The sequence below is a fragment of the Pelobates fuscus genome, chromosome 2 (genome assembly GCF_036172605.1).
Source record: "Pelobates fuscus isolate aPelFus1 chromosome 2, aPelFus1.pri, whole genome shotgun sequence".
NCBI classification, from domain to species: Eukaryota; Metazoa; Chordata; class Amphibia; order Anura; family Pelobatidae; genus Pelobates; species Pelobates fuscus.
In genome coordinates this window covers 302787834-302815319 of record NC_086318.1, presented here as the reverse complement: position 1 = coordinate 302815319, position 27486 = coordinate 302787834, and the positions used below count along the sequence as shown (strand labels likewise).

Below are 27486 nucleotides of genomic sequence, written 5' to 3'. Positions count from 1 at the left end.
GCGGTTGGTGAGGATGGAGGTGTGCGCGGACTGTGGCATTATGAGATCAATGGAAGCACCGGCTCCGCGGGCCCAGGGCTACTGGAGAGTATGTGAGAGATCCCGGGAGATCCTGGACTTCAGCGATGAGGTCCTGCTGCTAATAGTGGGTTACCTGGATCCATTTTCCCTGCTCAGAACCGGAGCCACCTGCTACACCATGCACAGGATCTGCAGCACTGACAGTCTATGGGCCAAGCATTGCACAGTGAGTGTCTGGGATTACCTGGGGTCCACTGGGATCCTCTATAGCTGACTCTTAACCCATAAACCTGCCACGATTACGGCCATGGCATGATCTAGCTCTACCTCCCAGCTCATACCCACTAACCCCTACATAAAAACGAATTACTTATTTCTGACTGTGGGTGTGATTAGAGTTTCAGGTAATGCTGTCTGCTTGCATGATTGACTATATGGTTTGTTTGGGTGGGAACCTACCACTATCTACTAGTAATGGTAGTAAGGGGAGAGGAGAGTGGAATAAGATCAATAGCAAGCTGGATCTGAGTTGTAAAAAAAAAAAAAAACTTAGTGTTTTTTGGGCAGTAACATTTTTTTGTTTTGGACAACCGTATTCTATTGGCTGAAAGATACAAGCATCCAATCTGCGCACAGGTCTGACTATAGACTTGGCTTCTTTGTGACATATCTACAGCTCTTCTAACTGGAGGGATTTCAGCAATGATGGAATCCCCACCAGGAAAAACCTATATATTTACAAACTAAAGTTCTCAGTGCAGATCTTTATATTGAAGCTTTAATGGTAGTTAGTTTGTTCTGATTGGTGGTTCACTTTCCCGTGTATAGAATATCTAGCTAACTGGTTTAAAATGTTCTAGGAATTCTTAAAACTTAGTTCAAAATGTCCTGAAACATTAACTGTGCGGGACCGTTGCATTAAGAAATCCATAACAATGTCTCTATATAGCTACTAACCGTTAGCTTGTCTGTGGCTCTGGCTAAGTGAAGAGGTGTGTCTTTTAGTGAAACTTCTGAAACATATTGCTCTCAATTTGCACTCTGTATCTACATCTTTCACTAGTCTAATCCTTAACAGTGAGTGTCTGGGATTACCTGGGGATTACCTCACTTCTCATGTACATTTCACAATTTACTTTAGTAGTGTTTTTTTGTAGTGTCTTGGACTCCAAGACTTGGTGATGTTGTTGTGATGTTTGGCAATTAAATGTGTCAAGTGAATTTCTTTATACACTGTGCCTAGCTAGAACACCCACAGTCACACTCACTTGTTCATTTATTAATAATCCCATTTACTCTCAATGTAAAGTGCCCTTTGCAAAATGTTATTCACTCATTTTGCAGGAAAACAAAGATTTATTTATTTTTTTGCAAGAGATTTTATTAAGATTAACTATACTTGCATATTGGCTTTCAATGCCTGCTTAAGCAGCTAGAGGTTGAGTATGCATAATGATGGGAATGTCATTCCTTCACACAATTCATATCAGATATGCAGCACCAATGCATGCAAATTACACAATGTGTACAGGATACACATACAACTTCAATCATGTGCAGATAGCCCTCATAATTCTAAGGTGCTCCCCCTATAAAAAGTAAAGAGAAGCCGTGTGATTAACTGGTCATTGCGTGCATAAGGTTATATTTGACATTTCTTATATGACCATATTTCTGCTTTAAATTTCTTCATGTAATCTGGGTATAGTGACTGTATGTGTGCAGGTTTAAAATAGAAGTGGTTAGGGTAAAAGGTATCTTGTGTGAAGGGCTAATATTTGTTGCAGTACCTTGACTTGACATTAGTCTATACATTTAGGTGTAGCAAGTAGCCTAGTGTCTTGTGTTTTGGTTGTGAGCCTTGTATGGCAAAAGATTACCCGAGCTAATAAATGGCCTAGATTCTAAACTTATGCTAGCATTTTAAAGCCAAACCTTGAAAAGTAACTTTCACATTGTTTGGTAAATGTATTGTAGCTGACCTTGTGTTTCTCTTTTTATTTTTTATATTTATTTTTAATATAAACATTCATTTGGACACATTTTACATTTGCCACCTGCAAAACAACTTTAAAAAAAGTGTGGTGGTTGTGTGTTTTTTTTATTTTATTTTTTTATTATATTCATTCATCCTTCTAAGAGCTGGCTCAACATTACTTCAAGGTTCAGTTTTAAATTTCTCACGAACAATTGGTGAGTAGATATTCACTCCTTCAGGCTGGCACTGGTGAGTACATTTTAGGCCTGTCTAGTGGCATTTGAGCTCTGCATTACTTGATTTGTAGAGGGATCATTTGTGTCCTAGTTGAGTCATCTTCTCATTTTGTTCGGAGCTAATTATCTGATAATCTAATCTCAATGTGGCTCTCCCAATGAGACTGATGGCTGTACTGAGGCATGGAAAAACAGGAGAAATCAAGACTTCTTAAAGCTTTAAGTCTGATGGTCAGCTTTCATAAACACCTTTTGTTCTGTTATTCTTGGTGAATTTTTTTTTTTTTTTTTTTTTTGTTTGACAGGTTGTCTTTGGCTCAGGCTTCAGAAGTAGTGACGCATGCGACTCGCCAAAGAAGGCTTTTAAGCTTCTGTTTATATGGAGGAAGGTATATCGAAGCCTGCCCTACAATAAGTATCTGCAGGATTTATTATTTTCTGGTACAACTCCTAAAGAATATTGGCTGCGTTGGCTCACTTTAGAGGAAGTTATTCCTCTTCCTCCCATCCAACTTACTGATCACGAAATAGAAGACATTTGGGGAATTGGTAAAGATCTTCTGGATGAAAAGCATAAAGGTTAGTTGCATTGAAAAGTCAATGTTTCTTCTTGTTTTACATGTAATCAGAAGACTCATTAATTTTATTAAAGGGGCAGACACAAGCCCTGGTTCTCTGTCAATCTATTAAAGATGTTTGCCCAGTCAGACCTCCAGATGCCTTCTGAGGCTGTTCTGAACCAAGCTGAAGAGTATATTTAGATTTAAATAGACAGTTTGACTTCTATCGTGTCTAGAATAAAATATTATAAAAATGCTCTCTGGACAGTGTTTTAAAACTTAACTTCTGTTGGTGTATTATCCAGTTACAGATGAATCCCTGGAAGAGACAGAAAAATTGGTTTACAAATATGAATGGAAGGAGCTCAACAAACTGGCCCTGGGTTATCATGGCTCGTTAATAAATATGCAAGAATTAGTACTTCAGCACGTGAGTGGTGAATGTAAGTTCAGTCAGTGTGGTGGGTCTCGTACCCTCACTTTATTTGCTGTAACTGTCGGAATTACCGTTGTAAGCTAAAACATCCCAATAAACATGCTGCGCCATTCAGAATCTCATTGAATCAATGCATCTCTACAGGAAGAGTACAGAATCTCAATGCAGAGTGTAAAGACTTTCAGTGCTGCACACTGTGCAGCACTGACCCATGAAGAATCTCTAGTGGCCATCAGAAGACCATTTAAAAGACAGACCAAAGGCATGTCATAATGAATATAAGGTCATGGTCTTTCAAAGCTTCCCCCCCCCCCCCCCCCACTTTGGAGTGCTATAATTCAAAGATCACACTGCTGCCTAAACCGCCTTATGGCAAACTGACAGAGTACCTGACACCAGGAGGGGGCCGGCAGCTTGCCTTATATGCCGCCGGGTACGAGGCCCCTCCAGGCTGCCTGGCCTGAGAGCGTCTGCAGCTCCACACAGTGTGCAGAGCTGCAGACAGTGTTTCGCAAGATCTGGCCAATAGGAGCATTGCTGCGGGTTATCAGGGAAATGCTCTGACCGGGTCTCGCACACTGCGCAGAGCTGCAGACCAGACATCACCGCCAGGGAATGAAGGACACTGGACCGCCAGGGAATGAATGTATTTAGTCCTCCCTCCCACACCACCATTCCCCCTCACTCCCAGTATACCCCCTTCTTCCAAGTAACCCACATCAATATAACACTCTCCAAAAATATCCCATCCTTCCCAGTAACCCCCCTCAGTATTACCCCTCCCTCCTTCACTGTAACCCCCTCCCTTACACCATGTCCCCATCTCTCCCAGTATTCCCCACTCACACTATCACCGCCCTACCTCTCAATATCACTCCTCCCACTCCCAGCATTCCCTGTCCTCACTCCCAGTATCCCCCTCCCTCTGCCAGCCCCTTCCCACACACACTGTTGCCCTTTCATGCATCCACACTCTCATTAACCACTCCTAATCCTGTTAATGTCACCTGCCCTCACTCTGCCACACTCACCCTCTCACATGAACCACCTTAATCCTGTCACACTCCTTCCTCCAACCATGCAACATTCACCCTTAACCCTAAAACTGATGCTCACACCACCCCAACTATGCCACACTTACCCTGTCACTTAAATTTTAAATGTTCACTTTTGTTTTTGAGAACCCCTTCACACCAGTACTTATTTATACACTACTGCCAGGCTATGCAGCCATACCCCACAATTGTGTATAAATGATTGGCATAATGGCAAATTAAATTTATTGCAAATTAATTTTGTTAGCAAGCTATGCTACAACTATAGCCAGAGAGCTCACAATGCAGGGGCACAGGAAGCTGTGACATTGCAAGCTTCTGAACAATGAATGCAGAGACTGACTCTCTGTATCCAGTGCTGCAAGCCCACCTTTCGATATAGCAGATCACTCACTCTCGAGGTAATGTCAAGTTCCTGATTGTCCACTCCATCAGGACCTAATGGATTGGACAAGATATATCAGATTGCTTGTGCAGTCTAGTTAAATGAGTCTATTAAAAATTATATATTGTATATTATACCAAGTCATGAATGTAGTCCAAGACAGATTACATATTCAGCTCATATAAAGCTTGATAAAGGCACTTATGCGAGCCAAATGATTGTCATCTCCAATAAGTCTGACTTTACTACATTCCTAACTCGGTACAGTCCTTTATAGAAGTATACCTTGGGCATGTTGCACTCAGGAAGTCCTAACAGTAAGTGCCTTTATGTACATGTCAAGTAGCACAGGCCTAAAGTGTTGAGCCCCTAGTTTAAGTCTATATAGAGTCTTGGCTGAATCCATCTCCATTATTAAACACCCTCAGAGATTAGTTTTTACTTTAACCAGAGACAATTCACATATGAAGGGGCATTAAATAAAAAAATATAAAAACAGCCCTCGCTTATTTTCAGTTGATGATCTGAAAATAAGCACTATGCTACTGTAATATAATATATTTTCTCTCTATCTCTCGTGTGTATGTTAATTCAACATATTTTTTTTTTAAGGTCATGAAGAGTTGGAGGGGCTCTTCAAACAATACATGGCTTGTCGGTACCAGTGGCTATTTTCCTATTGGCTGTTTGGCCTTTCAAGACCTGTTGCCAAGCAACTGCAGAAACTTTACCTATGGTGGAAGAGTTATGACAAAAGAGAGGTGTCCAACTGGGGTGCTGCAAACTGCAATATACAATACATTGCCTCTCTTCATCCAATCACTGTGGACTACTTGAATGGAATTCTAGCCAATGGGGAAGAGCATGTGGGTAAGAAACACTCAATTTTCTCTTATATCACTCCAGTGGAAATTCTGCCTGGGCAAGTTGGTTCATTGATCTCTATTAATCCATTGACTTATGGTTCAGAACCAGTTGTCTCATGCAAGGGTAGGTAAGCCAGCAGGTTTTCTGGAGGCTCAGACAAATGCAAAGCAGTGTTCCAATCAATAGTGCAGATGCAAATATTTCACATGCTGCAATTGCACCAGGGGTGAAGCTGTGATACTGTGTAACTAAAATCCTGTAAGGTTGGGTGACAGTTCAGTCTTTTTTTTTTTTTTTGTCATGCATGTTTAAATTGGCTTGATATCCATTTGCTAGCTGTGTGACCATGTAAGTGGCATTACCTTAAAATAGAATCTGCAGAATTTCCTAAAAGTTGAGAGAAATTTACTTTTGTCAAAATTTTAAGTTTTCTTATTTTTTTATATTTCTGGTTTAGGTATCCGGAATGTTGAAAACTACTTCTCAATGAGCAGATCTCTTCTAGCCTGGATTCTGGGCCGCAGATGGGGTCGCTTTAAACAAAAGAAGGTATTTGGACCATTTTGATAGTTGCACTGCTATGACTATATACAGTGTTTCACTATAAATGAGACTGTAGATATTATATATTTTTTTTTTTTTTAGGAGGCCCAAGCATGGGTGTCCGCAGGAATTTTTCCGGGGGGCGCGCGCGCATATTTGTTATGACATCCATGCTTGGTCCCTTTTTCAGTGTCATGAAAGGGAAAGGGCATAGTCATTATCACATAAAGCCAGGGTGAATAGCGTTTTCACAACTATGGTGTCAGGAATACATGTTTGTATTCCTGACACTATATAGTGTTCCTTTAAGCAAATGAAAGGAACATTCTGGTCTCCATAACCTCATCTAAATGAAAAGGCTATGATGCCAGGAGGATCCTGGGCGCTCTGTTTTAAGGGGTTAAACCTCTCAAAGGGTTTAACCCCAAAGGCTTCCTCCAGGTCGCTCAGTGGTATTTGGCTTCTGAAACGGAGTGTCCGGAAGTGCAGATTCATGTTGGGCATGGGTGCTGCAGATTGGCTAGAGTGGTCAGTTGACGCTCTAAGCCAATCGCTAGTTCCCGGTTCATACAAATGTTTTTTACCTTTTATGAATGGGGAGCTACTGATTGGTTTAGAATTTGAACTGCTAGCGCTATTTAAGCTGTTCTAGACCCTCCTGTCAGCTGTTCAGGTTGGGTCTACAGCCCCCCATACCCACCGCAGCCCCCTCTTTAACATAGAAACTTAGAATGTGACAGCAGATAAGAACCATTCGGCCCATCTAGTTACATAGCTACATAGTAACAAAGCTGAAAAGAGACTTGCGTCCATAAAGTTCAGCCTTCCTCACATTTGGTTTTTTGCTGTTGATCCAAAAGAAGGCAAAACCCAGTTTGAAGCACAACTTTGCAACCAGCTAAGAAAGATTCCTTCTTGACCCCAGAATGGCAGTCAGATTTATCCTTGGATCAAGCAGCTATTACCCTACATTGAAAGATTATATCCTTGAATATTCTGTTTTTGCAAATATGCATCTAGTTGCTGTTTGAACATCTGTATGGATTCTGATAAAACCACTTCTTCAGGGAGAATTCCACATCTTGATTGTTCTTGCAGTAAAAAAAAACCTTCCCTTAGCCTTAGAAAAAATCTTCTTTCTTCCAGTCTAAACACATGGCCTCATGTCCAATGTAAAGACTGGTTTGTGACTAGATTTCCAAACAATGGTTTGTATTGGCCCCGAATATATTTGTTTAATGTTATCATATCCCCTCTCAGGTGATGGTTTTTCTAAACTAAATAGGTTTACATTTGTTAACCGTTCTTCATAGCTGATATGTTCCATTCCTTTTATTAATTTTGTAGCCCACCTCTGCACTTTTTCTAGTGCCATAATATCCTTCTTTAGAACAGGTGCCCAAAATTGCACAGCATATTCAAGATGTGGTCTTACCAGGGATTTATAAAGAGGCAAAATGATATTCTCGTCCCGAGAATGAATGCCCTTTTTCATGCATGACAATACCTTACTGGCCTTGGCCACTGCTGATTGACATTGCACATTGTTGCATTTTGTCTATAACCATTCCCAAGTCATTTTCGTGTTATCCCTAATTCGCTTCCATTAAGGGTATACGTTGCTTGTGTATTCTTTACGCCAAAGTGCATAACTTTGCATTTTTCAACATTAAATTTCATTTGCCATTTGAGTGCTCAGTCCTCCAGTCTATCTAAATCCCTCTGCAGCAAAGTAATATCTTGCTCACATTGCAGATGACAAAACTTTGTAAAATAATACAAACAGTGAAACATGCCTTTCAATGCTGTCTTCAAGATCATTTATAAACATGTTAAATAGAAGGGGTCCCAGAACAGACACCTGAGGGACACCACTTGCCACCTCTGTCCAGCTTGAAAATTTACCATTAATTACAACTCTTTGTACTCTATTTTTAAGCCAATGTTCTACCCAAGAACAAGCATTTTCATCTAGACCGATTTCCTTGAGTTTGAACACTAATCTTCTGTGTGGAACTGTATCAAATGCCTTGGCAAAATCCAAATATATCATATACACTGCAACTCCCTGATCTATACTTCTGCTTACTTCTTCGTAGAACGCAATCAAGTTAGTTTGACATGACCTGTGCTTCATAAAACCGTGCTGATTTTTGCTGATAACCATGTTCTTCTCAAGGAATTCTTGAATATTATCCCTTAATAACCTTTCAAATATTTTACCAGCCACAGAGGTTAAGCTCACAGGTCTATAATTTCCAGGCAAGGATTTTGAACCTTTTTGAATATAGAAACCACATCTGTCTTCCTCCAATCCTCCAGAACACTTCCTGAAAGAAAAGAATCTTGAAAGATTAAAAACAGAGGTTCACTTATTTCTACACTTCGTTCCTTAAGTACACGTGGATGGATACCATCAGGCCCTGGAGCTTTGTTTATATCAACTTTCTTTAGTTGTTGCAGTACCTTATCTTGAGTTAACCAATTACAATTATTCTGCAATTTTTTAGAAGCACTCATTTGCACATCTATTGCCATGGGTTCTTCCTTAATATATACGGAGGAGAAATAGTTATTTAAAATTCCTGCCTTTTCCTGGTCTTCATTAACGAACACCCCTGTTTCAGTTTTTAATGTACCTACACTTTTAATTTTTTTTTTTTTTACAATTTATGTACTTAAAAAATGCTTTGTGGTTGGTTTTGCTCTCTTTAGCTATCATTTTTTCATTTTGAAGTTTAGCAAGTCTAATTGCCTTTTTGCACGCATTATTTTAATCTCTTGTTTTTACTTCTCTACCAAGCCACATTGGTTTTAATTTGTTTGTTTTATATTTATTTCCCAATGGTACATACTGAGAAATGTACCTTTCTAATATTTGTTGGAAGATGTTCAATTTATCCTCAGTGTTCTTTTCACTAATGAGTTTATGCCAGTCAATATATTGTAAAGCTTCACTTAACTTATTGAAATTGGCCTTTTTAAAATTATGTTTTAGTATACCCCATGTGCTTTTATTTTTTGAGTTTATTTCAAAGGACACTATATTATGCTCACCTACTTGAATGTTGGTCAAAAGATCAACCTTGTCTGTTAAAACCAGGTCTAGATAAGCATCCATTCTAGTTGGTGCTTTTACAAGTTGTGACATGAAGGTGTCATTTAACAAGTTTAAAAACCTAATTCCCTTTGCTGAGCTACTAGTCCCTCTGTCCCAATTTATGTCCGGGTAATTAAAATCTCCAATAATTAAAGTGTTACCCAGATTTGCAGCTTTCTCAATTTGCTCACAGCTGTTGTTCCTCGTCAATATTAACATTAGGTGGTTTATAACATATTCCAACCAATAGTTGGTTTCCCTTTTCCCCAAGCAGAAATATACCCATAAAGCTTCCACATTTTCCTCATCACATTCCATTTGCTTAAGATTTGGCTTTAAATCATGGTTGACATACAAACATACCCCACCACCCTTGTTTTTTCTATCCTTCCTAAATAACATGTACCCATTTAAGTGAACTGCCCAGTCATGTGTCTCATCCCACCATGTTTCAGTTATGCCTATTATGTCATATTGTTTAGTGTATGCTATTGTCTCTAATTCTTCCATTTTGTTATTTAGGCTCCTTGCATTAGTAAGCATACATTTAATATCATGCGTCACTTGTATATTTTGTTAATTATCAACATTACATAGCTTCTCTGTTCTGAGCTTGCCCTTCCCCCTGTCTCCACCCCCTTATACTGTGCTAAAGCCCATCTCTTTTCTGTCCTATCTCCATTTTGTAGATTGCTATGACCCTCCCCCGCTACTACAAATTAAAAATCTCTTCTAGCCATCCTATCCCCCAGCACTGCAGACCCATCCCATTTAGGTGCAATCCATCACTACTATAAAGGTTGTACCAAATAGCAAGTCGGCCCAGTGCTCTAAAAACCCCAAACCATACTTCCTGCACCAAGACTTCACCCACGCATTGACCTCTCTAATCTCCCACTGCCTTTCCACTGTAGCACATGGCACAGGTAATATCTCAGAGAATACCACCTTGGAGGTCCTTTTCTTAAGTTTCCCACCTAATTCCCTGAAATCATTCTTTAGGATCTTCCATCTTTCTCTTACTTTGTCATTGGTACCAACATGGGTCATGACCGCTGGGTCATCCCCAGCCCCTCCCAATAATCCATCCACTCTGTCAGCAACATGCCGGACCCGAGCACCCGGGAGACAGCAAACTGTCCGGTTGAGCCGATCAGAGAGGCAGATTGCCTATCTGCTCTCCTAATGAGAGTTCCCTACCACCACAACCTGTCTAGCCTTCCTTACATTTTGATCCCCACCCGTACTAGGGGTGCTGTTAGCTCGGCTGTTAGAAGTAACAGCTTCCTCTAATGCTGATGCTCCCAACATCTTCCCTCAAATGGGCAAATCTGCTAGGTTGCACCAAATCAGGACTAGCTAGCCCTTTCCTCTTCCTTTTGCCCCACTGTCACCCAGCTACATGCCTGTTCCCCATCTGTCTTATCTCCTCCCTCTCCACTATCTGCCCCCACTAAACTCTCAAGATTGTCAATCTCCCTCAAAGTTGTGATTTGCTTCATGAGATCTAGTCTGCCCAATTTTCGAAATACTTTCATTAGTCCCTGGCCTTAGCTTATAGTTAGGATAGCCTTATGCCTATCCCACGCATGCTTAAACTCCTTTACTGTTTTAACCTCTACCACTTCAGCTGGAAGGCTATTCCATACATCCACTACCCTCTCAGTAAAGTAATACTTCCTGATATTTTTACACCTTTGCCCCTCTAATTAAAGACTGTCCTCTTGTTGTGGTAGTTTTTCTTCTTTTAAATATAGTCTCCTCCTTTACTGTGTTGATTCCCTTTGTTTCTATCATATCCCCCCTGTCTCGTGTTTCCTCCAAGCTATAAATGTTGATATCCTTTAACCTTTCCTGGTAAGTTTTATCCTGCAATCCATGAACCAGTTTAGTAGCCCTTTTTTGAACTCTCTCTAAGGTATCAATATCCTTCTGAAGATACGGTCTCCAGTACTGCATACAATACTGCAAGTGAGGTCTCACCAGTGTTCTGTACAATGGCATGAGCACTTCCCTCTTTCTACTGCCAATACCTCTCCCTATACAACCAAGCATTCTTCTAGCATTTCCTGCTGCTCTTACATTGTCTTCCTACCTTTTTAGTCATCAGAAATAATCACCCCTAAATCCCTTTCCTCAGATGTTGAGGTTAGGCCTCTATCCTGTACTCTGCCCCCTTGGGTTTTTACATCCAAGATGCATTATCTTGCACTTATCCACATTAAAGGTCAGTTGCCACAAGTCTGACCATTTTTCTAGTTTACCTAAATCATTGGCCATTTGGCTTATCCCTCCTGGAACATCAACCCTGTTACATATCTTTACCCTACTCAGCTCCTCCTCCACACATCACATCTCCCCTTGCACCCACCTCAGCCCCACTGTACTCACTACAGCTCCCCCTGCACCTACCTCAATTCCCATGAACTCACCTCAGCCACCATTCCTCCCTACACTCACCCCAGGATCTCCCTACACTCACCCCAGGATCTACCTAAGCCCATATGCCACTGCCACCTATGCTCCTATGCCTTCCTGTGCCCACCACGGCCCCTTGTCTACTCGCATCCACCACCTACTATAGCCCTGATCACTTTCAGTACCCACCACAGCCCTTATGTCGCCTCCTGCGCTCACCACAACCTCTGTCCCACCTCATACTCTGTCCATCCCCGCACTCACCTCAGTCCCGGTGCCCACCACAACCCCTGTGCCTCCCTGCACCTACTTCAGCATCTATCTCCCCACGCACACACTACAGCCCCAGTAACAACCAGATGCCTACTACAGATTCTATCCCACACACTGCAACACAACCAGCCCTGTCCACTCACATACTGCACTGCAAATAGCCCCATTAACACACGCAAAAACCCACAAGGAGCCTCACTGTATAGACACAATCCCACAAGCAGCCTCCCTTCACACAATCAGCACAAACGGCATACCCATCATTGCAATACTGCACACAGCTTCCACACACACAATTATTACAATCACTTGCATAGCGCCAGCATATTCTGCAGCGCTGTACAATAGGTGAAACAAAAAACCATTCATCCAACACAACACTTTGACATACAGGCACACCACATCACTAGCAGCATCCCCACACACGCAACCCCACAAGTAGACTCCAAATACATGTGGCTACGCTGCTTGTGATGTCCTTAGCAAAATCAGTGAAAGTGTGTAATTAAATTTGCTTTATCTTAATTGCTGGGGAGGCACGCCAGCAAGGGTTATTCAATCTATAAACAGTGTTTATTAGAACAGTTTCTGGTTGGATTAACCACTTAAAAGTAAATCTGGCCATTTTTGGGGGCTCCACGAGTGTGGCAGTCCGGGCTGTGTGCTGGGCAGTCTATACATGTGTGAAAGCAGCAGAAAGAAAGGGGAGAAGAGTAGTAGGGGGCCCTTGATCACCCACTGCCCGAGGGCCCTGTGAGTGGTCAGTCCGCCCCTGAGCAGGTCTGTTTAATGCACACAAGGCTTCCTTTTATGCAAGTTTTTACACACAGTACCACCCACATGGTCTTGTGGAACAGCCAATCAAACACGTACAATACAGTTAAACACTCCCATTCATTCCAGCAAAATCCTCCACTCTGGCTGTGATATAATTACTGTACACAATAGGTTAACTTAATTTAGGTTAACTTAAGGAAAAATTTATACTCTTTACACATTTACTAGAACTTGAAAACTATACATCCAATCTCCATTAAAAAAAATCAGGCAGTTCCCTCCAGGGGTTAGTTAGTCGGAAGTCCTTTGTGACCGACCACAAGCATACTTTTCTGCCCAAAACTGTTCCATAGATTTTGGGCTGTGCGGTCAGTCAATATTATGCAGAAAAATAATGAAGTACCATTCGAATGCATGAACTGGGCACCATTCGTGCAAATAGCAGAGTATAGCTGTGCGTTCAAATAGCTGAACGGGACTTTGTTTTCAGCCGAGGCATCGAAGTGGAGTAGGTAAGGGTCAGCGGCAAATGTGTAGCTGATTTCAGTTCCATGGACTTGGCTGCACACACCGCTGACTGCGTTCGACTGAATAAAGATGGCCGCCGCCACGTGTTCATCTGTACGAACGGAGGCCACCCAGCGGTCGGCAATTAACCTACTGCAACCCCTCCGTCTGGGAGGTAAATTAGCCGCACACTTCCACTTCTGTGTGGTCCGCCTGTGTAATACTTGGTTCAGTAAGCCCCAAGTGGGGAGAAGCCATGAATAAAGTATTTTAAGGGTCTGGGGACACGGTGTTAAAGGGGCACTGTTCACAAGTCACTGTGCCCAGACTTTTTTTTAAGGGCCATACACCACAGGGCCATAGTCACATGGCAGGAGGCTGGCAAGTAGTCCTCTCCCGGTCCAAGTGGCGAAGGGCACTTCGTCACAAGTTTTCCTGTTCAAGAGAAACTGATCAATTTGTACAGAGAATGGAAAAGACAATCATTCAAATTGGTGAAGTTTCGGGCCTGAAGGTGGACAAGCGGGCTGAGACCTCTTGTAGAAGAGGTAATGCAGCCTTAGCCAGGGCTTCTGTTAAAGCTCAAAGATTTTGGATACAATATCTGGAAGATTGGAAGAAGCTGACAAAGATTTGGCCCAGATCATGTATACCTTGAAGCTATCCAGTGAACTTTTATGGATGTCAGAAGGAATTCTGAAATTGGTGCACATTATGCGCCTTTCCTCTGTAGCCAGAAGAGATTTATGGCTTCGATCTTGGTCTGCTGATACGGCCTCTAAGTCTGCCCTGTGAATTACCTCTAGAAAAATCAAAGCTGTTTGGATCTCCTCTGGAAGAGATTATCAGACAAATGTCTGAAACAATAAGGCCCTTCCACAGGATAGAAAGTTCTCTCGGAAGTCTGGTTACAAGAGGTTCCAGTCTTGCATGCACAAGAATTATGGATATCAAGACCGATTTCAGATTCAGGGGTTAGAGACCCAATGAACCAAGATTTCCAAGGTGTATTTTCATCTTTCTAGTTCCAAAGAAAGATCAATCCCTGAGGCCGATCCTGGATCTAAAGAATTTGAACAAGATCATCTCTTACCAAAATTCCACATGGAATCCATTCTATCCGCTACCCATATTATACAGAAAGGGGGCTTCATGGCTACCCTGGATCTCAGATGCCTATCTTCATGAACCTATGGCCCAAGCATCAAGACAATTCTTAAGATTAGTCATAGGAATAAAACTTCTCAATTTTCAATTCAAAGCACTGCCTTTTGGTCTAACTTCAGCTCCAAGAATTTTCACAAAGATCTTTTCTCCCATTACTGCAGCTTTAAGGGAAAAGGGTATTGCTATCATTCAATTTCTGGAAGATTGGCTTCTAAAATCAGTCAAAAGAGCTCCTGAATATTCACATCCAGACTACTATAGATTTCTTGGAACATCACGGTTGGGTGATCAAAGTCTCCTTCATCCTGCAACAGAAGCTCAATTTCTGGGATTCATCATAAACTCAAGGACTCTCATTACTCCAGAAAGAGGAAATTAAAGAGAAGGGTTATTTTACAAAAAGAACCAAACTGTTCAATTCAAAGGGCTTCAAACTTCAGAGAACTAAAGTCTTCAATACTTCAATATTTAATTTCAAAACTTGGATATCCTGCAAAGCTGTAAGAATTCAATCAGACAACAGTTGCTTATTTGAACAGACAAGGAAGATGGAAAGAGAATAAAAAGCCTTCCTTCATCTTTGCTCAATTTATTTTTTTTGGGCACATGGCTGCTACACACAAAGGGAAAGACTACTTCGTAGCAGACTAGTTGAGCAGGTCAAAATGGCCACCTTCATCCAGACTTATTATCAGATCACCAGAAGATTCTGAACTTTTGATGTAGATTTGATGGCCAGGAGGATAAATCGCAAGGTCAGGAGGTCTCTCACTTCACAGCCAAGATCATCCCCACTTTCAAGACGGGATGACTATCCACTAAAATTTCAATCTGGCATAATTTATTTTTTCCAGTAGCCTTGATTCCAAGGATCATCCAGAAAATCAGATCAGAAGAGGCTCGAGTGCTGGCAATTCCTTACTGGCCCAAAAGAAGCTGGTTCTTGGAGTTGCAGATGATGGCGGTAGCATTTCGGGAACTACCTATCGACCTTCCCTTGTTGAACAGGCAACTGTGTCCCTCTACACCTTGCGTATGTTCAGGTTGACAGCATGGCTGCCACAAGGCTAATACTTCAGTCATGGCATTCAAGATAGCAGGTTTGGTTTATTTTATTTTTTATTTTTTGGTTGAGCTCTACTAGGAAATTAACTTGAGAATTTGGAAAAGGTTCCTTCATTGGTGTCATGACCACAACTGCCTCCAATTCACCTTCAGGGGACACTATCAATTTTCTTAATGATGGGTTATTATCTGTTCTCAATAATAAGGTGCATTTATCTGCCTTGAGTGGTTTCCTTAAAGAATTCGCTTCTGAGTTATTGATTAGACACTTCTCTAAAGCAATCCTGCTGCTCAGACCTCGCAAGTTTTGTCTCTTCTGGGATTTGTCACTAGTTCTGCAGGCTCTCTATCTCCATTTGAGCCTTTAGAAAATGTCCCTTTAAGGTTTTTTTTTTTTTTTTGGAATTAACTTCTGAACACAGTTAAACGATCCTTACAAATTTATCTTCGCAGATCTGCTCCCTTCAGGATTTCAGATGACCTATTCATTGTATTCCAAGGAAAATCTAAGGGCAAGGTGGTCGAACAACCATTGCTAGGTGGCTTACAGAAATCATCAGGTGGTCATATTTTCATAGTGGTCTTAATCTCCTATTTCTGTTAAAGCTCACTCCACTAGAGCTATGGCCACTTCATGAGCTGAACGTGCCAATGCATCTCCAGATAACATTTGCAGAGCTGCCACCTGTTTTTTTCACACATTTATAAAGCACTACAGGAAGGACCCTTTCTCATCCTCAGAAGCTGTTTTGGGGCGTAAGGTGCTCCAAGCCAGTGTGTGTGTGTGTGTGTGTGTGTATATATATATATAATTTTTTTTTTTTTTTTTCGGATTCTGCTATATCCCATCTGTGTACTGCCACCATATGCTAGGAAAAACAGAATCTTACTCACCATAAATTCTTTTTTTCCTTAATATGGTGGCAGTACAATATCCCTCCCTGTTTTTGCAAACTTAATTTTGCACTTGTGGAGTCCATATTTCTCTTGGTATCAACTGGTTAGTAGTGGACTGTGGGGAACTGAAGGGGAGAGTGGGAGGAGCAAGGCTAATAATTTTTATATTGCAGGCTACTTGTCCTAGCATACAACCAATCTGTGTATTCCACTATATTAAGGGGAAAAATTAGTGAGTAAAAAAATTTCTGCAGCACCACTTGGCCTTGTTTCTCATGCTGTCCTGTAGAGGGCATCTAATTCATGTGACTCTGCTCTCAGCATCCAAGGAAGGAAAACACATTATCTTAAACTTACTTCTGGATAGTGAGGGCCTACAAGGCCCCTCTGTTCACTGCCTTGTTTAGACTACCTTGCTTTTCCTTATCTTGACTATGCTCGACTATACTTGTTTTTCAAATCTATGCAATTCAATATATTCCATATTGGTAACTGCGTGCATACTTTACCCTAAGCTTGCCAATATGGCACTTGTATGGTATGGGTCTTAAATAGTGAAAACCTGCTTCTATTGCATTTTTTAGTATCCATTTACACTTCAGGGTCCCATGTGAAGGACCTCATATATAGATTTGTTGGACAGCTTGCATTTCTTATCTTCAGTCAAGCCCAGTCATGAACACATGCTGGTAATCTAAAAAATTGTTACACACTGCTAAAGTACATCTCTGCATTGCAAGGCTTTTTAATTATTTTTTTTCTACCATATACTTTATTTGTGTTTTTTGTTTTCTCCATCAGGTCTACACAGAAACATTAGATGAAGTCTACAAGCTTCTAAAGTTGGAGCTGCATGTTACTCTAGTAACGCATGAACAATTCTGGACACTGGCTAAAATCTTGTCCTCGAGAATATGCAGACTAGAGGAGACTGCTGGCAACTATGTCAACTGGAAGATAATAGGTGCACTGCCATGCTACAGGTAGGGGGTCTATAGAATGTAAAACCAAGGAATACATTTAAAAGTTCATATTTAAAAAATAAACAAACAAAAAAACCTAGGAAACTTCTTCCACAGCTAGCAGAGTAGAACTTTGGTGCCACTGGGGAAACCATGTCTCGCATGATAAATTGTCAGCCAGTTGCATTACACACTGCTCATGTTTGCACTTTGTGAAAATAGTCAAATGTGTGAGTAATTTTACTGTGAGAATATCTTTAGACATTCAATTTCTAGCAAATAGACAACTGCTGGGCTGAGCAAGATAGTCCTATGTAGTGCGAATTCATAAAAATGTTTGATCTAATTTTTCTCTGATCAAGCTTATTACGAAATTACCATGCATCAAATGGGTTTATTGGGCCAATGACATGGCTTTTCTGTTCTAGAACTTGCTGCAGTACTATGAGATGGTTTAGGAGTTAATCCTCTAAAGGGGGGGGGGGGATTAAATGAACTTGCCCATAAGCAAAACCTGCTTCCAGGGACTCTATACTCTTAGAACTTTGACCATCAGACACTCTTGATATGTCTATTCAGTGACTGTGATAAACATTCTGGTACAGTTAACAAGCTTGTGAGAGTCTAAATCTTTGAATATTTTTCCAGGATGTACTTGACATCTGGAGATCCTCTGCATCTGTACCAAATCAAAGGATTTCTGTTTAGGAAAAGGCTGATTAATGACTGGCTCTTACAAGAAGGCAACATGTGGGTGAGGCAACTTCTTCCTGACTGTATCTACCAGCTACTGGAATATGAGACCATTATCCACGAAGGTAACTTGGCACCTCCATGCATTTGTTACTGCTTGACTTAAACTTTCAATCTGTACATCTGAGCGCCATATATAGACAGCATAGTGGGCATAAAGGAACCTTCTTTAAATGGCTACTTCAAGCACTAGGGGTTTTAAATGGACATTGTGCTTGGGTTCTGTATGTGCAGCCTTTCATAGTAAACCACTGCACATAGCAAACACGTTGCTGCTCTAGGTGTAACTCCACATACAGCAATGTCCTTACCAAGCTGGCTAATGTAAACTCCATGCATGCTGTATGTCTGAGACTACCAATGGCAGCAAGGCCTCCTCAAAGCTATCCATGCCCTCCCCTTAGTCAATCTTCCCAAACCTTTCCCCTTCATTGGGCTGCTGGGAGAACTTGGCCTTGGCAGTGCAAGTCCATGGAATTTTAGCTTTTACACCCTTTTTTGGTTTAAAATGTGTATTTTGATCACAAACCTAAGAGTAAATGTAGAACTATTTTAAAATATCTAGAGCAGAGAAAATGCTAGCCATAAAGGTACTCTAAAATGTTGGGTTCTGTACAGTTTGGATACATAGTTGGCAGGTAAAACTGATTCTTTAATACTTTCTATGCCCCTACCTGTTCCTCTGATCCTTGTGATTAATTGTTCTGGAATAAGGAATTTCAGCCAAGATGGAGAGGCCCTGTTGTAGGACAGCGTTATGGGTTTATACACTCAACTTGACAAATTACTAGGCACTAATAATCCTGGAAAGTGAATGTCTGCATTCTAAAGTAGTGGCTACCATAACCAAAATCGTGCATTTCCCTGCTGTTGACCAAATTAAATGGATTAGTCTGCACTACTGACACCCAATATAGATTCTACCTAGATAATGGACTGGTATCTGCTTAAACTGCAGCCAAAGCTTCCAGTGGAAATAACACACTTAAAAGCTAAATCTTCAGATCATACTGCATTGTAAATGAACCCTACATACAGCTTTTTAGTCGAGCGTTCTGGGTATGAGGTGGTTGAAGATGACCCCTAAACTCTACTTGTGTGGCAGGCTATAAACTTGCTTGCCGCAGAGACATACTAGGAATGGCACATGGATTACTGTAGGATCTGGTAGACTTAGAGTTGTGGATAAAAGGCATATTGCACAGTCTGTTGCTCTACATAATTCATTTTCTGCACTTTCAGAGTGTAATGGTGTTGTGGAGAGGGGCACTGAGGCTAGTGGTGTTGTGGAGAGGGGCACTGAGGCTAGTGGTGTTGTGGAGAGGGGCACTGAGGCTAGTGGTGTTGTGGAGAGGGGCACTGAGGCTAGTGGTGTTGTGGAGAGGGGCACTGAGGCTAGTGGTGTTGTGGAGAGGGGCACTGAGGCTAGTGGTGTTGTGGAGAGGGGCACTGAGGCTAGTGGTGTTGTGGAGAGGGGCACTGAGGCTAGTGGTGTTGTGGAGAGGGGCACTGAGGCTAGTGGTGTTGTGGAGAGGGGCACTGAGGCTAGTGGTGTTGTGGAGAGGGGCACTGAGGCTAGTGGTGTTGTGGAGAGGGGCACTGAGGCTAGTGGTGTTGTGCAGAGGGGCACTGAGGCTAGTGGTGTTGTGCAGAGGGGCACTGAGGTTATGGCGAGGCCTAATAGAAAGTTGTTGGGGGATTCCATCGTAAGAGGTGTGGAGATGGACAATGGTGGTCTTGTGAGGTGTCTTCCCGGAGCTACTGCTCTCAGAGACAGACGTATCTGTAATATTGTTAATCAAGCAAAGCAGGAAGGCGAATTGGATGTACTTGTCCATCTAGGGACAAATGACTTGGCTTGCAATGAGGTTTCAGAAGTTAAGGAAGTTTTTAGTGTTTTTGCCAATGATATACGGCAGGTTGCTTCCACACTGTCATTCTCTGAAGTTCTGCCTGTGCATAACACTCAGAATGACAGGCGGATGCGTATTAGGGACTTTAACTTGTGGCTTGGTGAATGGTGTCGGGAGCAAGGATTTGACTTTATTTGTCATGGTAGCTCTGTTTGGCATGGAAATAAACTGTACTGCATCTTTCTCAAAAGGGAACAAATGTTCTCAGTGAGCAGTTCAGAGGTTTTGCTAGGATGTATTTAAACTAGGAGGGGGGGGGCAAAAGGGGTGATACAACATCAATCTAATTGTCCCCCAAAACAAGGACAGAAGGTGCCTGTAGCAAGTGTGTTAAAACATGATAAGCTTAGAGTCATGTCTACAAATGCTCGCAGTTTAGGGAATAAGATCCATGAACTTGTGGCAATAATGGCAACTGATAGTGTAGATTTAGTCACTGTTACTGAGACATGGTATAATGAGAAAAATGACTGGGACATAGCAATACCAGGGTACTCAATATAGAAAAGACAGGGAAGGCAAGAAAGGGGGTGGGGTGGCACTGTATGTGAAGGATAGCATAAAATCTAGCCTAATAAGTTAGTGAGGTGAACATAGAGTCCGTTTGGGTTACGTTAGAATTTAGTAATCACACAGTAACTCGTGTAGGTGTTATTTATAGGCCCCCAGGACAAATTGAAGAGTTAGATAATCTACTAGTTGAGGAAATAGCTAAAATGACATTGAAGGGGGAAGTTATCATCATGGGTGACTTTAATCTTCCTGATGGGAATTGGAAAACAAAAATAGCTGCTTGTGCCAGGAACACACATATTCTAAACTCCCTACTGGGATTGTCTCTAAAACAAGTCGTTGAGGAGCCAACTCATAAAGAGGCCATACTAGATTTAGTGTTAACAAATGGAGATTTGGTATCAGACATTACTGTAGGTGATAGTTTAGGATCCAGTAATCATCAGTCAGTGTGGTTTAATATAAGAACAGTGACTGAGTCACACCACAAACAAGTTTTAGACTTTAGAAAAACACTTTTCTAAAATTAGAATGTGTAAAGGAGTCACTATCAGATTGGAGCAATTTAAATGGAGTCCAAGAGAAATGGGATTATTAAAGTTGCACTACTGAAGGCAACAGAAAACTGCATTAGGCTTGTCCGTAAAAGCAAAAAATTAAAGAAACCACTGTGGTACTCTGCAGATGTAGCCAAAATAGTAAAAAAACAAAGTTAGCAATTATAAAAAAAGTGAGGAAGACAGAATGATCTATAAGATTAGACAGAGGCTAAGCAAGTTATAAAAGCTTCAAAATCACAGAGAAAATGGCAGTCAGTAAAAAAGGGGACAACTTTTTTTTTTTTTATAAATGAGAAGAAAAGTAAAACAAGGTTTAGTTAGATGAGAAATGAAGGAAGGTATGTAGAAGAGGATAAAGGTCTAGCTGACTGCCTCAATGAATATTTTTGTTCGGTATTTACAGATGAAAATGAAGGAAAGGGACCTCAGTTAAGAAAAAGGATAAATGAGTCATTTATTACACGTGAGTTTACAGAGGAAGAGGTTCTATTTCAACTGTCAAAAGTAAAGACAAATAAGTCAATGAGACCTGATGGAATACACCCAAAGCTATTAAAATAGCTTAGTGGTGTACTAGCAAAACCATTAACAGATTTATTTAACCAATCATTGATAACAGGAGTAGTCCCAGAAGATTAGAAGTTGGCGAATGTTGTGCCCATTCACAAGAGAGGCAATAGGGAGGAGTCGGGCAACTATAGGCCAGTAAGCCTTACTTCAATAGTGGGGAAAGTAATGGAAACCATGTTAAAGGATAGGATTGTTGAACATCTAAAAACACATGGATTTCAAGATCAGAGACAACATGGGTTTACTTCAGGGAGATCATGCCAAAATAATCTTATTGGGTAACTAAAATTATTGATCAGGGTGGTGCAGTAGACATTGCTTACCTAGATTTCAGTAAGGCTTTTGACACTGTTGCACATAGAAGGCTTATCAATAAACTGCAATCTTTAAGTTTGCCTAACCCATTCAACAATATTGGAATTCAGTGGCTGAATGACAGTCAGAGGGCTGTAGTCAATTGAGTATTTTCAAAGCATGGTCTTGTCACCAGTGGGGTACCTCAGAAATCTGTACTTGGACCCATTCTCTTTAATATTTTTATTAGTGATATTGCAGTAGGTCTTGATGGTAAGGTATGTCTCTTTGCTGATACTAATATATGTCAGGGTTGATGTTCCAGGAGGGATAAGCCAAATGGCAAATGATTTAGGTAAACTAGAAAAATGGTCAGAGTTGTGGCAACTAACATTTAATGCAAGGTAATGCATCTTGGATGTAAAAACCCAAGGGCAGAGTACAGGATAGAGGCCTAACCTCAACATCTGAGGAAAGGGATTTAGGGGTGATTATTTCTGATGACTAAAAGGAAGGCAGACAATGTAATCGAGCAGCAGGAAATGCTAGCAGAATGCTTGTATAGGGAGAGGTATTGGCAGTAAGAGGGAAGTGCTCATGCCATTGTACAGAACACTGGTGAGACCTCACTTGAAGTATTGTATGCAGTACTGGAGACCGTATCTTCAGAAGGATATTGATACCTTAGAGAGAGTTCAAAGAAGGGCTACTAAACTGGTTCATGGATTGCAGGATAAAACTTACCAGGAAAGGTTTAAGGATCTAAAGGATGTATAGCTTGGAGGAAAGACAAGACAGGGGGGATATGATAGAAACATTTACATACATAAAGGAAATCAACACCGTAAAGGAGACTATATTTAAAAGAAGAAACTACCACAACAAGAGGACAGTCTTAAATTAGAGGAACACTGGTTTAAAAATATCAGGAAGTATTACTTTACTGAGAGGGTAGTGGATGCATGGAATAGCCTTCCAGCTGAAGTGGTAGAGGTTAACACAGTAAAGGAGTTTAAGCATGCGTGGGATAGGCATAAGGCTATCCTAACTATAAGATAAGGCCAGGGACTAATGAAAGTATTTAGAAAATTGGGCAGACTAGATGGGCCGAATGGTTCTTATGTGCCGTCACATTCGATGTTTCTGTGTATGGCTGTTTATGGTTTTTTTTTTTTTTTTTTTGTCTTTTCAGCTGAACTACATGGGGATACATATGTTGCCTACTTGAGTCGTCTGATCTGGCTGTATCTACATTCTGGCCATCAGTTGTACATGGAGGCTACGAAAGGATTCATCCTTGAATTTGCATATGCCAGTTTTAAATCCCAAATGTTGGAAAATGGTCATATTGTACCACTTTTAGGCTTTTATCAACCTTTTTAATTTGGTCTTAAATTTTTTTAACTTTTTAAGAAATACTTTGCTCATGTTAGAATGTTGATTTTAATGAGTAGTCAGTCCAAATGGTGTATTGGTGCATGTTTGTAAATAGATTAGATTCCTAATAGGAAATATATGCTGTCTGATCATCTTAAACTGTAGAAATTAGCAAAATTTTAAGTAGTAACTTTATTTTAAACTGAAGATCATAGTTGTAATCTTTTAGCTAAAGATGGATATGAACATTTTGTACAGGAATGGTTAGAATGTTTTTCGTTACTTTTTTTTTAAATTTTTTTTTTAAAGCATATTGATATTCGGAACTCTAAATTGTGCTGTACATTTTCCTTGATGAATGATGCAGCTGACAGTTTGGCAACTTGGTCATTCAACAGGTTACTAGGCTCTTAAAATACTGGATGTTCCAGGCATAGGAAACTGTAAATATCATAGGGCAATAAATGCCTATCTTTTGACACCTGACCTTGTTCATTGTTTTCTTTTTCTCAACTTCTCATCTCACTTTGTGCTTAAAAAAAAAAAAAAAAAATCCTACTTACAAGTTGCAGGTCACATACTGTATAGGGACCACACTAATGTTCTATAGATAGATAATGCATTTACCTGCAAAATGTAAACGGCCTTTTGAGAATTACTGTGTGTTCTTCAAATTGTCTAGGATTTGCAACGTCTGGCATGAGAGCTTGACAGACCAGGATATGGCTAAATCTTTCATAAAGTCCTTATGCTGACATTCTTCTAATGATGTGCATATTACAAAAACCTTTGCAAAACAGCCATTACTCCTGTCTAGTAATTTGTAGTTGAGCTACAACTGGCTTCTTTTGCTCACGATCTAGCATGTGGCTTCCTTTATCTTGGTTTACATGAATATGGCATGGCATTTATGAAGTTCACTATATAGACCCTTTCACTACTTTCTATAATACTGCTTAATGGATGCTCATGTGCATCTTTCCACCCTTGTCTGCAGGACATGTGTGTTTGCAGCTTCTGACAGATCTGTTCATGCCTGGATGTTAATCAGCCAACGATGAAGGTTGTGGGCAACCCAGTAAAACTAACCAAAGTTACAAATGTCATCAAACATTCCTTGACCGTCCTTGCGGTGTGCCAGACCCTTAAAGGACCACTCTAGGCACCCAGACCACTTCAGCTTAATGAAGTGGTCTGGGTGCCAGGTCCAGCTAGGGTTAACTAATTTTTTTTATAAACATAGCAGTTTCAGAGAAACTATGTTTATCAATTAGTTAAGCCTTCCCCTATTTCCTCTAGTGGCTGTCTCACTGACAGCCGCTAGAGGCGCTTGCGTGATTCTCACTGTGAAAATCAGTGAGCACGCAAGCGGCCATAGGAAAGCATCATGAATGCTTTCCTATGTGACCGGCTGAATGCGCGCAGCTCTTGCCGCGCGTGCGCATTCAGCCGACGGGGAGGAATGGAGAGGAGGAGGAGGAGAGCTCCCCGCCCAGCGCTGGAAAAAGGTAAGTTTTAAACACTTTTCCCTTTCCAGAGCTGGGCGGGAGGGGGTCCCTGAGGGTGGGGGCACCCTCAGGGCACTCTAGTGCCAGGAAAACGAGTGCTTTCCTGGCACTAGAGTGGTCCTTTAAGGAAACTCCTGATTTACTAAAATGTTACTGATTAAGTACTTTCATGGAATATCTGGCCTGGTGGGGGAGGGTTTGGGTGGGGTACTCGGAACAAATGGGTTGTTTCTGTGGGAGGGTTTTGTGTGGGTTAATACAAAACATATTGCTGAGTAGGTGGCATCTTAATCATGTGATAGTTAATATTGCAGCTGCCCAATTCACATAATTTATTTGAACACTAACAGTATGTCAGTCTTGGGGATGCAGACTGTTTTCAGATAGCTGTGGGCAGTATTTGGGGACAACTTATCCAGGCACTGACTGTCTGTTCCTAGGAAGTGTTCTAATGGGCCAGTCCAGGTTTGCAGAGTATAGACCTCATGAACTGCCAACTCAACCACCAAAACGACAGTGCTTTGCAAACAATGCCCCTTTTTTGCCAGCTGCTGTAGTTAGGCTAAAGACATCCTAACACACATGCGATTAATCAGAAGTATGGTAGGAGGTTACACACCATATGTAGACTGGTGGCAGTAGCTCCTTGCCAGTCACCCTGTGTACTACTGTATAGAAATGTCTCAATTTGATTTACAACAAATCATTATAAAAATGGAAATTAGTGATCCAAAGATCTGCATATCTAATGTTGTATTGGAAACAAAAACCAATGTGACGGCAGATTAGAACCATTTGGCCCATCTAGTCTACCAAATTTTCAAAAAAGTCATTAGTCCCTGGCCTTATCTTACAGTTAGGATAGCCTTTTACCTATCCCACACATGGAATAGCCTCCCACTTCAGCTGGAAGGCTATTCCATGCATCCACTACCCTCTCAGTAAAGTAATACTTCCTGATTTTTAAACCTTTGCCTCTCTAAAAGAAGAGAAACCACAACACGAGGACAGTCTTAAATTAAATATAGTCTCCTCCTTTACTGTCATTCCCTTTATGTTTCTATCATATCCCCCCTGTCTCGTGTTTCCTCGAAGCTATACATGTTGATATCCTTTAACCTTTCCTGGTAAGTTTTATCCTGCAATCCATGAACCAGTTTAGTAGCCCTTTTTTGAACTCTCTCTAAGGTATCAATATCCTTCTGAAGATACGGTCTCCAGTACTGCATACAATACTTCAAGTGAGGTCTCACCAGTGTTCTGTACAATGGCATGAGCACTTCCCTCTTTCTACTGCCAATACCTCTCCCTATACAAGCATTCTGCTAGCATTTCCTGCTGCTCGATTACATTGTCTTCCTACCTTTTAGTCATCAGAAATAATCACCCCTAAATCCCTTTCCTCAGATGTTGAGGTTAGGCCTCTATCCTGTACTCTGCCCTTGGGTTTTTACATCCAAGATGCATTATTTTGTACTTATCAACATTAAATGTCAGGTGCCACGGGGGGCGGCGCCTGACTTCCAGTACGGATGGCCGCACACTGAAAGAGCTCCATACCACAGCGCCCTTAACGAGCAACATATAGCACGCACCACCCGAAACCGACTGGGACCTACCTCCCTACCTCCCCAAACCACACGCCAACCTCACCATGGGATGAAAAACTAGACCGGACACGATGGTAGTGCCGATCTTAAGAAAACTTGCCCCTATCACCGGGGGGGGGGACCTGAAGGGGCTCCTGAGGGACATCAAATCTAACATGGCTGATGAACTGGCCGAGCACCTAGCCCCCATCAAGGAAGGCCTAGAAGATTTAACAAGGCGCGCCCTGGCTGTGGAAGACAAAATGGAGGATGTCTCCAGGACGACCAGCAGGCATGACAGAGCCATACAGGATCTCCATGAACAGGTACAAGCCCTTGAGAGCGCACATGAAGACCTGAACAGGTCACGCAGAAACGTCAGGATCAGGGGGCTCCCTGAAACAACCACACCTGACATGCTAAACACCACCCTCAGAGAAACATTTAGCAGCATGCTACCCGAGGCCCCCCCGGCAGAACTCATTATCGACAGGGCGCACCGGGCCCTCAGAGCCCAGCCTCCCACAAACACCCAGCCCAGAGACTAATAGTGCGCCTCCACTATTTTCACGTGAAAGAGGCATTGATGAGAGCTGCACGGGACACCCCTGTCCACATAGACGGCCACCAGGTACAACTATTCCAAGTCCTGGCCCCCAGTACGCTACTCAAACGGAAGGCCCTCAGACCCCGGATTCAAGCCTTAACGAGACACAATATCAGATACGCATGGGGACACCCCTTCAAACTAATGGTCCGCAAATATGACAGAACCTACGCATCGAACCAGATTCAGACCGACAGCGAGATCAGAGAGAACAACAACCCACCGCGAGAGGGCACCGGCAATCACCACAGAGGAGACGCAGACCCTCTTGACGAGAGCAGCTCCAACAATAAATCCGAGCACCGCCGCATGACCTCTACCCAGCCGCCCAGCCGCCCAGCCGCCCAGCCGACCACCCTGGGACCCCTCAGCTTGCAACTGCCCCTCACGCACCTGAACAAGCTCCATACGAAAGCACCAAAGCCGCAAGACATCGCAACATCCCGAGCAAGGACCCCGAAGACACCAGCACAAGATAAGCACACAAACTACCACAACACACATACCCCCCACTAGCGACCCGCACCATTCACAACCACCTCACACACCGCCGAC

General features: G+C 41.8%; 1 protein-coding gene across 1 annotated transcript; it reads left to right on the top strand.

The window, feature by feature from the left end:
- Positions 1-23233, top strand: LOC134586302 (uncharacterized). The gene is made up of 8 exons (XM_063441783.1): positions 1-247; positions 2541-2814; positions 3101-3238; positions 5284-5541; positions 5996-6087; positions 17087-17268; positions 17896-18065; positions 23043-23233. Exons 1-8 carry the CDS (start codon positions 14-16, stop codon positions 23231-23233), a joined length of 1539 nt encoding a protein of 512 aa, XP_063297853.1. The 5' UTR covers positions 1-13.
- Positions 23234-27486: the final 4253 nt, after the last annotated feature.